The sequence below is a fragment of the Oratosquilla oratoria genome, chromosome 33 (genome assembly GCF_046742065.1).
Source record: "Oratosquilla oratoria isolate Oo_2021 chromosome 33, ASM4674206v1, whole genome shotgun sequence".
NCBI classification, from domain to species: domain Eukaryota; kingdom Metazoa; phylum Arthropoda; class Malacostraca; order Stomatopoda; family Squillidae; genus Oratosquilla; species Oratosquilla oratoria.
This window is the reverse complement of record NC_134809.1, coordinates 43,316,100-43,331,660: the sequence shown is the minus strand read 5'-3', so window position 1 is coordinate 43,331,660 and position 15,561 is coordinate 43,316,100. Positions and strand designations below refer to the sequence as shown.

The 15,561-nt window shown below is 39.0% G+C and overlaps 1 protein-coding gene across 9 annotated transcripts in view; it reads left to right on the top strand.

Annotated features, from left to right (window-relative positions):
* The window catches only part of LOC143017865 (uncharacterized), a 466,837-nt gene extending 453,372 nt beyond the window's left edge, over nt 1-13,465 (top strand). For all 9 annotated transcript variants that reach the window (XM_076172851.1, XM_076172852.1, XM_076172856.1 and 6 more), the window contains 3 exons: nt 110-622; nt 758-912; nt 11,442-13,465. In XM_076172851.1, the coding sequence (XP_076028966.1) occupies nt 110-622; nt 758-912; nt 11,442-11,582 (809 nt within the window). In that variant the 3' untranslated portion in view covers nt 11,583-13,465. The remainder of the gene's footprint in view (nt 1-109; nt 623-757; nt 913-11,441) is intronic.
* Nucleotides 13,466-15,561: the final 2,096 nt, after the last annotated feature.

Here is a 15,561-nt window from a genome sequence, read left to right as displayed (position 1 = left end):
AGTTTTTGCCCAAAAGCTTAGTAAAGTTTTTAACAAGGAAATTTTTTCCTACACAGTAGTAACTATGTGATTTTTGTAATTATCATTAACATGTCATTTTTCTTTTCAGCCTCGGAGGCTACTGGTGGATTGCGAATGCTCAATTCTCCCCGGCAAACAACACTTCAAGGCTCTGACACAGCTTCTTCCTTGCCCTCAGCTAGTGCACCATTTTTGCCGGACCCTGTACCTCCCCCTACTGTCACAGTTTTTCAAAAGGGCAGTTCTGCCCAGCTTCCAAAAAATTCTGCTCTTTCCATGAGATCAGGATTTAATCCTTCACCTCTAGGGACTGACAAGGGTTACACAAGGCATATTCCTCCAAAAACCCTTTCTTCAGCTTCTGCCAAAACTTCTGCCTTTCCACCCCCACCACCTATACAACCAAAACCATCATTACCTAACCCCAACTCAAGTGTCTCAGAAGTCAAAGTCACAAACCTTGAAAACCTTACAGTGAAATGTTTCGTATCTATAGGTGAAGGTGAAACAGTATTTCTGGAGCAGATACACATTGATCTCATGAATGAGCCCTGGTTTCACTTAATTACCAGGAAGAAAGCAGAAATGTGTGTCATGAATAGTAAGAAACTATTTTCTTTATGAAGGGTACAAGGGTATTTATATTTATTCTGATATGTTGTTATTAGACAATAATGTAATGTAAATTTACCATTTTCTTTAGATTTAGTACTACAAGTGTCTTTTATTTCTATAGGTAAGGATGGTACCTTCATCATCCGGCCCTGTACACATAACATAGGCCCACTCACACTATGCCTTCGCTACCAGGGTCGAACCTACAATATACCCATCAGACAGCGCACCAGTGACAGCTGCTTTGCCCTCGGGAAAGAGAAAGCTAATGAGTTGGTTAGTACTGAGTCAAGAAAATCTTTTTAGTATTTTATGTGTAATCAGTTTGTATGTACAAAGGCCTCATTCAGGATGCCTGAGTCAAAGAAGACTTCCACATCAAAAGACCCATTTATACCACGCAATCATTCCCCAACATCTTAGGATGAGGAGTCACTTGCTGTCCACCACATTGCATGAGTCGAATGCAGTTGTGAGAAGCATAGCATCCACCACAAGACTTGACAGCTAAAGTTGGGTTATTCTCCACCACTGAACCATACAGCAGTCCATGGCCACATCCACTCATCCATGCAGCAGATGTACAGAACATCCCAGTCCTTTGACACACTCTCCTCCCATAGTCATACATTACATATCTTCATAAACCAGCTTATTATAACAATTCCTTCCTTTGTCAGAAACTTTGCATAACACCCATCCAACCCAGGTGCCTTACCAGCTTTCATCACTTTCAGTGTTGTTTGTACCTCATCTTTTCCTAAAGCCCCATCATTTTCCTCTCCCATTGCAGTCATTTTCATAGTTCCTCCCACTGCCACAATCAGTCCCTCCCTCACCTCTTCCACATTCAAAAACTGACTTACTCTACTCATTATCTCATTACTGCCTTCATATCTATTAACATCTGTCCATCTGCACCCTTTACTTTTTTCTTCTTTCTGCATCTCTTCCTACGCAGACGACATAACAATCACATGCACACATCGTAACACAGACAAAGCTGCAGAAATAATCCAGCCATACCTTGATACACTCAACACATGGTTAATCACAAACAGACTCAAAATAGCTCCAACCAAATCTACAGCAACACTTCTCACCAACTGGACAATAGAACACAAATACATACCTCACCTCTACATCAACAACACTCTAATACCACACACAAACACACCAAAAATTCTTGGTGTAACATACGATACATCCATGTCTTTCAAACAACACATCACAAACATAAAAAACAAATGCACACCTAGACTTAACACACTTAAGACAATCACTGGAACGACATTTGGACAAAACAAAGAAACTAATATAACAATATACAAACAATGCATACGCTCAGTGTTGAATTATGCGAGTCCTGCATGGGCTCCTAATCTCAGTGAGACACACCACAACACCCTTCAAATCATACAAAACAAAGCCTAAAAACAATTACAGGCTGCACAAATACAACACCAACAGACCATTTGCACCATGAAACAAAAGTCCTCAAAGTCAAGGACCACCTCGACATGAGAGGCACACAAACACTTGCCGCAGCCACCACAAACACATCACACCCGCTACACTACATAGCAGAACACCCACACACACCAAGAAACATTAAAACAACACCCAAAGACCTTTATTATGCACAAATACTCTCTTCTCTTCCTCCACAACCACCAAATACCAGCCTCCGGAAACATATTCATAATCATATCACTCACCGCTCCATTAACACACTGAAAGATAACACACTGCTGCATGCCAGACCCCCTGATATCCACCCTTCTGAATCCTCTCTCCCACGAAAGGACAGAGTCCACTTGGCCAGACTGCGGTGCGGTCACCACCCAGCACTTCTAAGCTACCAGAAGAGGCTGGATGACCGCATTATGAACAGCTGCCCAGGATGTAACACTTCACCCCATACCATACAACACATAATGGAAGACTGCATTATACACAATCATGCACGCAAACAACACAACATACACTCTATAAAGGATTTGTGGGAAAACCCAGTTTCGGCTGTGGCATTCCTTGGGGAGACGGGACTACTCGGACAGTCTAGGGAACGACGACAACAACAACAACAACTTTTTCTTCTTTACCTTACTCACCCCCTCACTCTCCATTTACTTCCAAAACCTCTTTTTATTCTTTTAAGATTTTTCTGTCAAACTCATACCCCATTTTACATCTGCTCTCCTCTTTGATTCCCTCGCTAATCATTTTGCTTTTCCTCTGTTTTTTACCTTTCATATGTTTCCCTAGTTCTACTTTGCAACCAATCTACATTCACTTGCTTCTTGTCTTCTACTACTACCTCCAACTCTTAATCCCACCATTCACCACCCTTCCATCTATTTCCTCCCATCCTCGTCATTAACATATTGTTTTGATCTTTCTATAACAGCCAACATACCTCCCCATCTTTGACTCTTCTCTTGATCTCTCCATCATCCACAAACAGATTACAAGTCCTGGTAACAATATTTGTGGAACTCCTAGTCATTGCTCCCCATCTTGAGATCTTATTTTTTACTCATGTCCTTTTGTGCCTGTCCTTCAGGAAATCTTTCATCCAATAAAGTCTTCCAGTATATTCCAATTTCCATAATAGTCAGTTGTGATATACCTCATTGAAGGCCTTTTCTCAATCTTGGTACACAATCCAACTATCCCTCTCTCTTGCAGCATATCATTCACTTGCAAATAAGTTTGATATTTACCTAGTTGTATTGTACGGGAAGGGAGTTATGCTCGTGGTGACCTGTCTTTGTATCTTTCAGCATCAAGTTTTTTCTTAAAATCTTGAATAGTGTTTGCACACACTGTTTCAGATATCCAGCACTGTGTGAGAAGATATTTTTTTCAGATCTCTTCTGTAGTTATCCTTTTTGAGTTTCTTTTCATGACCTCTTGTTTTTCTAGATGTAGATTGAGAGAAGCGAGTAAATGCCTTGGTGGATTAAAGAGTGTAATGAGGAATAGACATTTGGGAATGGATGCTAAGAGGAGACTGTATGAAAGAGTGATTGTGCCAACAGCACTGTATGGGGCAGAAACATGGAACATAAGAGAGGAAGAGAGAAGGAGTTTGAATGTGTTTGAGATGAGGTGTCTGAGAAGTATGATGGGGGTTACTAGGCTGGATAGAGTGAGAAATGAGGAGGTGAGGAGGAGAACGGGGGTGGAAAGGGAGTTGGGAGATAGGGTGGATGAAAGAGTATTGGGATGGTTTGGACACATGGAAAGAATGAGTGAAGAAAGACTAGTGAAAGAGATGGATGGCAGATGTGGAGGGAGTGAACATGAGGGGACGTCCTAGGATGAGGTAGATGGATGGGGTGAAGGGGACTTTGGGGAAGAGGGGAATGTCTGTTAAGGAAGGACGGGAGAAGACAGAAGATGGGTGAATGGAGAATGGTTGTGTATGGATGATGTTGTGATGCATGACGTGGAATGGGCGGGGATGGGGGGTGAGGTAGTATGTGTGAGCAAAATTTGACGCAGCCCAAAGGGATTTCTCCCCGTCTTCTCCTTTTATGCATGGGGGGACGGAGAGGGGGGGTTGCTGATTTAGTGAAGCAGCCTTGCTGTGGATGTGCTGTGTCTTGCAACACTGCTTCTGACCCAGGGCAGTGGACAGGGTGCAGGGATGACCCGTCATCCAGGAGGTGCTAAGATAAGAGGGAGGGTGGAGGGATGTGGAGTGTATTCAGGGATGGAATGGGTGGGAATGATTTTATGCCTTTTCCTTTTTGGCTACCTCCCTTGTAAGGGGGAAAAAGCCTTGGTATATGTATGTATGTATGTTGTTTTTCTATTGTCATTTTTTTTAGTAAATCATTCCTATCAAGGATTTCCATTCCTTTCATGATTCTATAGTCAGTAGATCACCTCTTTCTCTTCTCTGCTCCAGTGTTGGTAGTTCCAATTTGGATAATCTTTGTTCGTATGTTAATTTGGAAAGAGCTGGTGCCAACTTTGTCATTGATCTCTGTATTCTTTCTAATTTCCTTATATTCTTTTTAGTACTGGGTGTCCATAGTGTCGCTGCATATTCCAGTTTTGGTCTTGTTAATGTAACTAAAATTTTTTGAATCATTTCTTCATCCAAATAGGTTCAACTAGCATGCTCTTCCAGTTCTGAAACCAGGTTGGTAAAATGTTCCTCTCTTTAAGATGTCTATTTAATTGATGTTTCACAATTCTCTCACAATTTTACTCTCATGCTGACCAGGGACACTGGTCTGTAATTCAATGGAATTTCTTAATTTCTTCCTAAATAAATTGGCACCAAATTAGTCTGTATCCAATTTGTGGCACTACTTATAATAAACACACAGGATATGAATATTGTACAGTAATTGTTCTCTGCATTCCTTAGGCATCCAACTTGAGATCCCACCATGCCCTGAAGCTTTTGTCATACCATATAATTTCAGTGGTTTCAATACTTCCTCACAGAAGACACAACACTAACAGTCCCTTGGCAACAACTTAGTACATATTCTTTGAGTGACCTATGGGCCTGCCCAGTGGCCATTGCCAATTCCTTGTGAATCATGGGTACAAGAGAGGCCTGGGGCAGTGGATTGGTTACTTGATTGATTGAGCATTTCCTTCACTTACACATTTATATATTTTATCCAGTTTAAGGACAGATGCCCCCCAAATCAGGGTCACCCAAAATGGTTCAACAAAGAAACTGGTCACCAAATTTCTTCAAAGACATTGACAGATTGGAAAAAGTACAACAGCAAGCCACAAAACTGATTCCAAATAGCAGAAATAAATCATACAAAAAATTACTAAACCATATGAATCTACTTTCCCTAAAACAGTGAACACTCAGAGTTGATTTGTCACAGATCTTTAAGATTATAAAGGAAATTGACATAAATTGTGATATTTTCACAATGAATGCAAATCAGACAAGAAGTAATGGACTCGTACGCTCAGGAAATAGATTAAATTGGAAGTGGATAGAAACAACTTTGTCAACCATGTAGTAAATACATACATACTTATACCAAGGGCTTTTTCCCCTTTACAAGGGAGGTAGCCAAAGTCAAAGGCATAAATCCACTCCCACCCAATTCATCCCCACATACTCTACTTCCATTCGCCACCTCTCCCTCCCTCTTTTCTTGGATCCTGGATGACAGGTCATCCCTGCATCTCACCCGCTGCCCTAGGTCAGAAGCAATGCAACAAGACACAGCACAACCACAACAAGGCCACTTCATTTAATCAGCACACACACACACTCACTCACTCTGTCCCTTCATGCAGAAACAGAGAAGAGAGGGAGAAATCCCTTCGGGCTGCATCAAAATATCATTCACACATCCTCCTTCTCCTCTCCCCCATCCACTGCCATCCATGCATCACAGCATCATCCATATACAACAAGGAAGCACCACTAAATTATAGGCCAGCATCACTAACCATCACAATAATGAAACTATGTGAAAGGATTGTGAAAGATCAATGGACCAAATATCTTGAAAATATGAACATTCTGACAGACAGACAGTTTGGTTTTAGATCTGGAAGGCCATGTGTGTCAAACCTTTTAAGCTTTTACTTAAGAGTGATTGATGTCCTGCAGGAGAGAGAGAGGTGGGTGGATTGCGTGCACCTGGACCTAGAGAAGGCATTTGATGAAGAACCTCACAGTCTACTTATGTGGAAATTGGAGCATGTTGGAGGACTGAGGGGCAAACTATTAGAATGGATTAAAGGCTTTTTGAAGGAAAGATACATGAGGACATTACTAAAGATATCAGACTAGAGAGCAGTAACAAGTGGAGTTCCACAAGGTTCTGTGCTTGCACCAATAATGTTTCTTGTTTATGTTGATGATATGATGGAAAAAACAACAAACTATGCACATGTTGGCAGGTGATGCAAAAATCATGAGAAGAGTGAAAAATGAGGAGGATGGTAGAATGTTGCAAAAAGATCTACCTGTACATACTATTTTTGCATAGGGCCAAGAATGGGAAATGAAGCTCAATACCAGAAAATGCAAAATGCTGGAAATGGGCAATAACAATAGCAGCAAAAGGCCATCTTTAAATTATTCCTTAGGAAGCATACACATTACAAAATCAAAAGAGGAGAAAGAATTGGGAGCATTAATAAAAGGCAACCTGTCACCTGACAGACATATCAGCAAGATTGTGGGAGAGATATATGGACTACTGCAGAAGATTAAAGTGGCATTCCATTATATGGATGAAGAGATGATGAAAAAAACTCATCAAATCCCTGATACGTCCAAGACTGTAGTATGGTCCCCACACAGAGTGAAGGATATAAGCAAGATTGATAAGATACAAAGGGCAGCAACCAAATTGGTCCCCAGCCAGGTAGATAAACCATATGGGGAAAAACTAAAGGAACTGGGTCTGCCAACTTGGAAAGATAGAAGAGAAAGAAGTTACATGATTACACTGTTCAGGTCACTAAAGGGGATAGATTGCACTGATAGAAGAGATCTCCTGTAAAAACTTTAACTCACTTGAAAAAGGAACAAAAACACAAAGAATTAATCACTGGATGTTTTAAGACTTCCAATGCTTTCACAGAGTGAAGGAAAAAGTAATAGCTAAAGGGCTGAAAAGAAACAAAAAATTGGAAAATATTAAGTAGTGTGTCACAATGCCAAAGTTGTACATACATACATACATATACCAAGGCTTTTTCCCCCTTCCAAGGGAGGTAGCCAAAAAGTTGTGACACCAATTATTTCACCCAGTGAAGAAATAATACCAAACAGCCCCCCATTTATATGTCACAATCTGGAGTTTTGTTTTTGATTTGCTGTATCAAACCTGGTCATGTTTCAATCAGTACTATCAATCCTACTGCCAGCATGCTTTATGCCTTTGGTTGGGAGATTTTCCTTCCACCGGATTTGAAGTAAAGGCAAAATGCAAAATATAACTACTTTATTTACATTATATAAAATAAGAGTGAACTTACAAGATGTGAGGGGTTTGAACAAAGGCACGAATGTGTTGGCACCTATCAACACTGGAACAGAGAAGAGAAAGAGGTGAGAATTATGCAAGGGATGGAAATTCTCGATAAAGACGACTTATTAAAATGGAACAGAAGAGAAACATGAGGACACGAAAAGAAACTAAAGAAGGAGAGGTACAGAAAAGATCTGAAAAAGAATAGCTTCCCACATAGAGCGATTGGTATCTTGAATAAACTAAATGGAGAAACAGTGAGTGCCAAAAGTATACATGATTTTAAGAATAAACTGGATGCGGAGAGATACAAAAACGAGTCACTACAAGGATAGCTCTCGTCCCGTAAAATACAACTAGGTAAATACAGCATGTAACTCTCTTTTTATATGTGGGGCACATACAAGTGCCAGTGCCAGGTGCCATTTTTCTGTTTCTATAGGCCTAGTCTATATTCCTATTTACCTGGCTTCACACAAGCCTTCCACTTTATTTTTGTATGAAGAAAGTTTATAATTTATCATTTGCTATTTATCTGAATCTTGCTAAGAACTAGGTGTGATTTGGCACTACTTTCTTATGTCATTGATGTTGTATTGACCCTTGACTGCAAATTGATCCATTTGTGTACTCTGCAGTAATTTTCCTGTAACTGATAATTTATAGTAAGTCACCTAATTTTATAATTCTATATCTCATCATCTAGCTTAAGATAGCCTAGTAGTGGTTGAATCCAACATCAATTCATACATATTGGCACATTAAGATAGCTAGTAAGGGCAGTTACAATATTATATAACTCTTGTAGGGATATGTGAACTAACATTACCTAACACAACTTCATGTCATATTGTGACACACTGTGACAATTATAACTGGAGGAAGTGAGTTGCCATATCCATAAATGAGGACCACAAGAGCAATTACACCACTACTCTTGCAAAAAAATCCCAACAGCCCTCCCCCCATCCCACATATCTGCAACACCTCCCACAGTGCCCTCCTGGCCACCCTGCCACAAGCCCCCTCCAAGTCCACAAAGGCCCAAAAACATCCTTACCTTTTCCTAAGATTTCTCACATATCCGTCTTACGATAAAAATCTGACCCACACAACCCCTTACTGTCCTAAACCCACACTGTTCCTCACCAATTACTCCCTCTGTTCCTCTCCTAATCCTCTCAAAACCATCCCATAAGACTTCCCAACTACACTCAACAAACTGATCCCTCAGAAACTACTACATTCACACTTCCCCTTTGTCCTTGTAAAGTAGAACTATGCAGGTACTCCTCCAGTCAGCATTCTACCCTCTTTTAGACAAACATTAAACAACCTCACCAGCCAGTCTACCATCACTGTACCTCCCTTTTTTAGACACTCCAAATGGCACCCATCTAAGCCAGGTGCCTTACCTGCTCTTATCACTTTAACCCCTTCCTTACGGTGCCGCATACGTAGGCGGCATGAGGAGCAAGTGGATATGCGAGGCTGCCATATCGGCGTCTTGATTATATTTATTGTAGTCGCCCCTGCATTTTGCCATTCTCTATAAACTGCCCTTAATCACATTCTCTATGGTTTTCAAAATTCACGGGTGAAAGAGAGAACGATCGATATAAGCGGTGACTATATTTTATGATGCGAGTATTATTACGACACGTCGTACGGCTGGCATTGGCTGCTGCCCGCGAGATTTAAGGCCCGTACTGAAGAGGTTAATAACTGCTTTCACCTCATCTTTTCTTATTTCTCCCCCATTTTCCTCATTCATCACCAATGTTCCCTCTAATTTTTTGCTGTAAGTGTGCACAGAAATTTGCTTGTGTGCAACATTTGCCTTCTCTGAAAAGTATGTGCACTCCCATGTGATTCATCATCTGATCATTTAAGCAAATATGCACAATTTGTACCAATATATAAAGGAGGAAATAAGGAAAATCCAACTAACTACAGACTGGTCTCCCTAACAAGCACAGCAAAAATATGTGAAAAAGTGATCAAAAGTAGATGAGTTAAACACCTGGAAGAAAAAACTATACTGATTCCAAATCAATTTGGATTTAGACAAGGAAGATCATGTACAACAAACCTGATCTTCTATTCAAGGCTAATAGAAATAATACAAGAGAGGGATGGATGGGCAGACTGTGCCTATCTATACCTATAAAAAGCATTTGATAAGGTACCACACAAGAAATTGATAAGAAAAATAGAATCAGTAGGTGGCATCGGAGGTAAATTATTAGAATGGATGGAAGACTTCCTGACTGTGAGAAAAATGAGGGTAGTAATTAGAGACAAATACTCGAAATGGGAAGAAATGATAAGTGGTGTCCCACAGGGGTCGATGCTGGCTCCAATCATGTTTGCCATATACATATAAATGATATGGGTGAATGATTTGAGTGTTATATGAATTTCTTCGCAGATGACACAAAAACACTAGAGAAAGTAAGAACAGAGGAGGTCTGTGAATCATTACAATCAGACCTGGACAAAATCTGGAAATGGACTCAAAAGTGGGAAGTGAACTTATATATCAAGAAATGTAGTATAAAGGTGTTTAGAAAAAGTAGAAGCAGAATGTAAAAAAATTATAAAATTGGTGAAGAAGAAATAAAAAAAGTGAACTCAGAAAGAGACTTTGGAGTAATAATCAGCAAAGACATGACACCGGACAAACATATCAACAAAATAATGAGAGAAACCTTCAACTTTGGTCAATGAAAGTGGCATTTGACTATTTGAATGAAGAAATGGTTAAAAAAATATCAGTTACATTAATAAGACAAAAACTGGAATACACAGTGACACCATGGACACCCAGTACTAAAAAGAATATAAGGAAAATAGAAAGAATACAGAAAGCAATGACAAAGTTGGCATCAGCTCTTTCCAAATTAACATACAAACAAAGATTATCAAATTGGAACTACCAACACTGGAGCAGAGAAGAGAAAGAGGTGATCTATTGACTATAGAATCATGAAAGGAATGGAAATCCTTGATAGGAATGATTTACTAAAAAATGACAATGGAAAAACAAGAGGACATGAAAAGAAACTAAAAAAGGATAACTATAGAAGAGATCTGAAAAAAATCTTCCCACACAGAGTGCTGGATATCTGGAATAACTTGTATAAAGAAAATGTGTGCAAACACTATTCAAGATTTTAGAGGAAACTTGAGGCTGAAAGATACAAAGACGGGTCACCACGAGCATAGATCCCTTGGCGTATTATACAACTTGGTAAATACAGATATACTACCTATCTCTTCCCTTTCATTCTTATCTGTACCACATCCATGCAGATTAAAAGATCCAAACCTTAGGATTCTGGTTAGAAAACTCCTCCCAGATCCTCATATACCTTTACTTTTTTTTAGAAATGTCCCCTTTGGGGCTACAGAAAGTAGGATGGCTAGTTCTATCCCTGTCCCATTTTTGTTGCCTTTTATGACTCAAGTGGGAATCTCAGTTGCAGTATTCTTCCTCCCCTGTCACAGGGTTTGACAAAAAACGGAAATGTATATTCATAGAAGTGGTACGTTACAGTATTATGTGTTGGGGGGACAGCTTAACAGAGGGACAGTCGCAGTATAATAAAGTAGCATCATTTCTCTATGAATTGAGATTTCCTCTATAACAGACAAATATGATCTGTGACTTTGTTCCATAGGGGCACCCCATATAGACCCTAAAGTATCAGCCGCATGCTACTGAGCAGATTTTAATGATATGAACTAATCTAAATGATATGAACTAATCTAAGTGATATGAACTTCCTTCAACTAATTAATTTGTATATATTGCAGGCTTTTGAAACTGTTCCTCTGCTTGTTGAAACTTACCATAAAAAACCAATCAAACTTCATACTGGAGATAGAACCCTTCTGACGGACACACCTCCCAAAGTTTTGGAAAATGTTTATGTAAAGCACTTGCCATCACCTTAGATGGAAGTAGTAATATATAGCATAATACCAGAAGACTTGCTTCAGCCATTGCACTTAATATATTTTTTCATAGTTGTATAAGTATGAGATGGATTTACATATGTGAAGATATTTTGTGTATGGAAAATATTCTTTGTGAAAAGAAGTTTCATATGTAGTCAAATAACTTGTATACACAACAGGATTTCTTTTTATTATTAGTGTATAGTTCATCTCCACCATCTATTGATTCTTGGATGTATTAATTTTTATTCTGTCATTTACTGAAGTTTATAGCATTTTGTTATATTTATGTTAGCTTTCAGTGGTGCTTAGTCATGCATTGATTACTGAAACTCCTGTAACAATTCCTATACCATTCAAAATATTACTGTTGAATTCTCTTGGATGCTAAATGATTATGACTTATGCTTTGGATATACAGTACAGTATACCTAAGTTTCTAACGTTTGTCATATATGCATGTTCCTAGATAGATGATGATGATAATCATTGCCTCAGCTTTTACTGAGTGGAAACTTGTAGTCCTTCCAAAAAACTTTTTGTAATGAAAAGGTTGGACTGTTGTATGTTTTGTAGTTGTATTTACCTAATTATAGTATACAGGAAAGGAGCAACACCCATTGGGTTCCCTCTCCTAATCTCTAATTTATCATACCTAGCCTTAAATTCATGTACAGTTCCAACTTTTTCTATATCCTCGATTTCCAATTATCATATTTAGATATGAATTCATGTCTTGTACCAGCTTGGGCTATCACCTTTTAAGCTATTCCGATTATTTGTGTATCTGAAAGGAAAATTATTTCTTCACATCCTTTAGACATGTGGTATAAAGGGTGCTAGGAGAAGCAAGAGGAAAACAATTGTTGGTTCAGCTTTGAAGTGAATAAGTAGATCAAAACTTAGGGTCTCCATATGGAGGTAAGGGTGTTGATGGAGAATGAAGAACAGTGTGAGGGGTGGAGAGGATTCTGATATCTGTATCTCAGGACCACCACATCATTTTTAATTTTCTAAATAGAAATATTAGGGATGTCTGTGCTTTTAAGTGTTTCATGAGGATCTTGATTAAATTCTCAGTGTTACTGTTTTTGTTAAATTTATATAAATTTTGTTTGGAATAACTTCTAGAGGGACAAAGTGAGGATGAGTATATTGTAAAGAAGTTATCATAGTGTGTTGTCATTATAATTTAAATATTTCTTCAATAGAGGCAAAGATCTCATATGCTGTAATGTAGATATAAGACATTGTTGAATTTGATTGTGTTTATGCTTAAAATTTAAATAAGACTTGGACACAGTGAGTCTTCCTTGATTTTGAATCATGTTTGAATGTAATAGTAATACCAAGTAATATCATGTATAATTGAAGTGTCTTATCGAATTTTAAGCTTATTAATAATTATTTTTTACATAAAATATTTTGTAAACTCAAAGTTCATTCCTGTCAGATTTAGGTGACTGCATTTTATATTACTTATACTGCATTATATTTTATAAGAAAGACCTCTATCTTCAGCATTCCTTCCAGTTCAAATAATTTGGCCATTCTAAGTGAATACAGTATATCATATATTTCCACCAGTGACATAAAGAAGGAGTAGGTGTAATATTTCTAAGAAAAGTAACAAAATTTACAAAGAAAATTTTGATTACATGGATGTGAATGTGTAAATATACAGTGATTGGGCAAATGCAAGTGCTGTATTAGGTTTGAATCATATTTGGATCTTTTGTCATGTTACTAACTACGCTGATGTATTTGAAAAGTTTCTAATATTATTTTGTAACAGTCATTGATTTGCTTGGAAGTGTGCTCCAGTTGTTGATGTGGAAAAAAAAAATAATAATGTCCAACATCAAGGATACTTACTTCTATGTATGTGTAGTTTCATTCTCTTTCTCCAGGGACCTGTCCTGAATGATGCTGTGAAATTTTGGTAAACTTTGAACTGTCAAACATTTTTATTTAGTTAAATATGTGCACCTTTCTTATGTTTGATTTGGATAAATCTAGTACCAAAATTCTTGTTACAAAAGCTTGCCCATGAAGGAAGAGGAGAATTGGCTGTGTTGCTGCAGTGTTTCCAGTCTGTAGCTTTCTCTGGCACCAATGATGGGTACATGCAAGCAATGGTCCTGCAAGATGATGTCAAGAGAGAATAATTTCTCTGCTGCCCATCTTCAAAACCCATCAACACTTGCCTCCATATGGAGGTGCAGCTCCAAAGAGTTTATTTTTGGTCTCCAGACCAGGCATAAGATTTCAACTAACTTCAACTGTATTTCCTCTTCTTTTTAATGTAAGTAGAGCTTACAATTGGCCAATGTTCTCTATCTAGAGGCACAACCCTAAGGGCTTGGTCTATAGACCAGTCCCATAATCTCTCTATTTCACTCTCTCATGAACTTCAATTGTATTTTCTCCACCCAATTTACATAAGTAGAGCCAACAACCAGCAACTACTCCTCTCCTAATACTAAGTCAGTGACATACAAACTGTTCTACATTAATACAAGACCGACAACAGATCAATCTCTTCACTGCCAGATCTAGGAGGACCTGAGGGCCTTTGCTATCCATTGTTGGACTACAGGTTCCCAGTCAGTAAAACTCAAAGCAACAGTTGTCACTATGTATTTTTTGCAAGTTACTTTACCTAAATTTTTATTTATACTTCTGATGAAGTCTCACTAGGCTACATTAATTCTTTACTACATTGTATATATCAGTCACTCAATTACTTACTTCAGATCTCTCCCAGGTAACCAGCAGCAGCCACCAAATTGGTTCATAAATCACTCAAAGAAGAAATTGCATTGTTGTCAGGGTATGGCTATGGTGAACCAGTGTAGGATGTGGCTAGGGTAGAGATGAAGTGTTCGGGGTCTTCTGTGTAATGTTTATATCTGAGGCAGTTTGCTCCTGTGGCCAGGTCTGTTCTGTGTTAGCATTATTTTAGTGCTGGTTAGTAACATGCATACAGTTATGTTAGTGTGGTTCTTGTTTCATTTTGAGAAGGGTTTTCATGTTGGTCTAGTGATATAACACATTATTCACCGGTGTTAAAGTTTAAACCCACTAATCATAAAGGAATAACAATACTTTTGTACTTATGCTGCTCTTCCTTTATATTGTTTCTTTGAACTTGTCCTTTACCACTTCTATGTCTCTAGCTCTTCCTGGTCAATCCTTGGTGGTGAGGGAGGGAAGGAGCAGTACTACTAATAAGTGATGAGATAGGTAATTTGGTGGAGTGGAGGATAATGTAGACAAAGATGAAATGAGGGTGGGTGAGATATATACATACATACATACATACATACATATACCAAAGGCTTTTTCCCTCTTACAATGGAGGTAGCCAAAAAAACAAAGGCATAAAAACCATTCCCCCCCATTCCATCCCTAATGCACTCCACTCCCCTCCACACTATACCCTCTCTTATCTTGGCACCTCCTGGATGATGGGTCATCCCTGTAGCTTGTCCACTGCCCTGGGTCAGAACCAGTGTCGCAAGACACAGCACATCCACAGCAAGGCCAATTCATTAATTCAGCAGACACCCCCCCCCTCTGTCCCCCCCATGCAGAAAAGGAAAAGACAGGGAGAAATCGCTTCAGGCTGTGTCAAATTTTTCTCATGCGTTTTCCTCACCCCCCATCCACTACAATTCCACCTCCTGCATCACAACATCATCTATATACAACCAGTCTCCATTCACCTGTCTTCTGTCCTCTCCCATCCTTCCTCAACAGACATTCCTCTCTTCCCCAAAGCCCCTTTTACTCCATCCATCCATCTCATCCTAGGTCGACCCCTCATGTTCACTCCCTCCACATCTGCCTTCCATACCTCTTTTACTAGTCATTCTTTGCTCATTCTTTCCATGTGTCCAAAACATCCCAATACTCTTTCATCCACCCTTTCTCCCAACTCCCTTTCCACCCCCGTTCTCCTCCTCACCTCCTC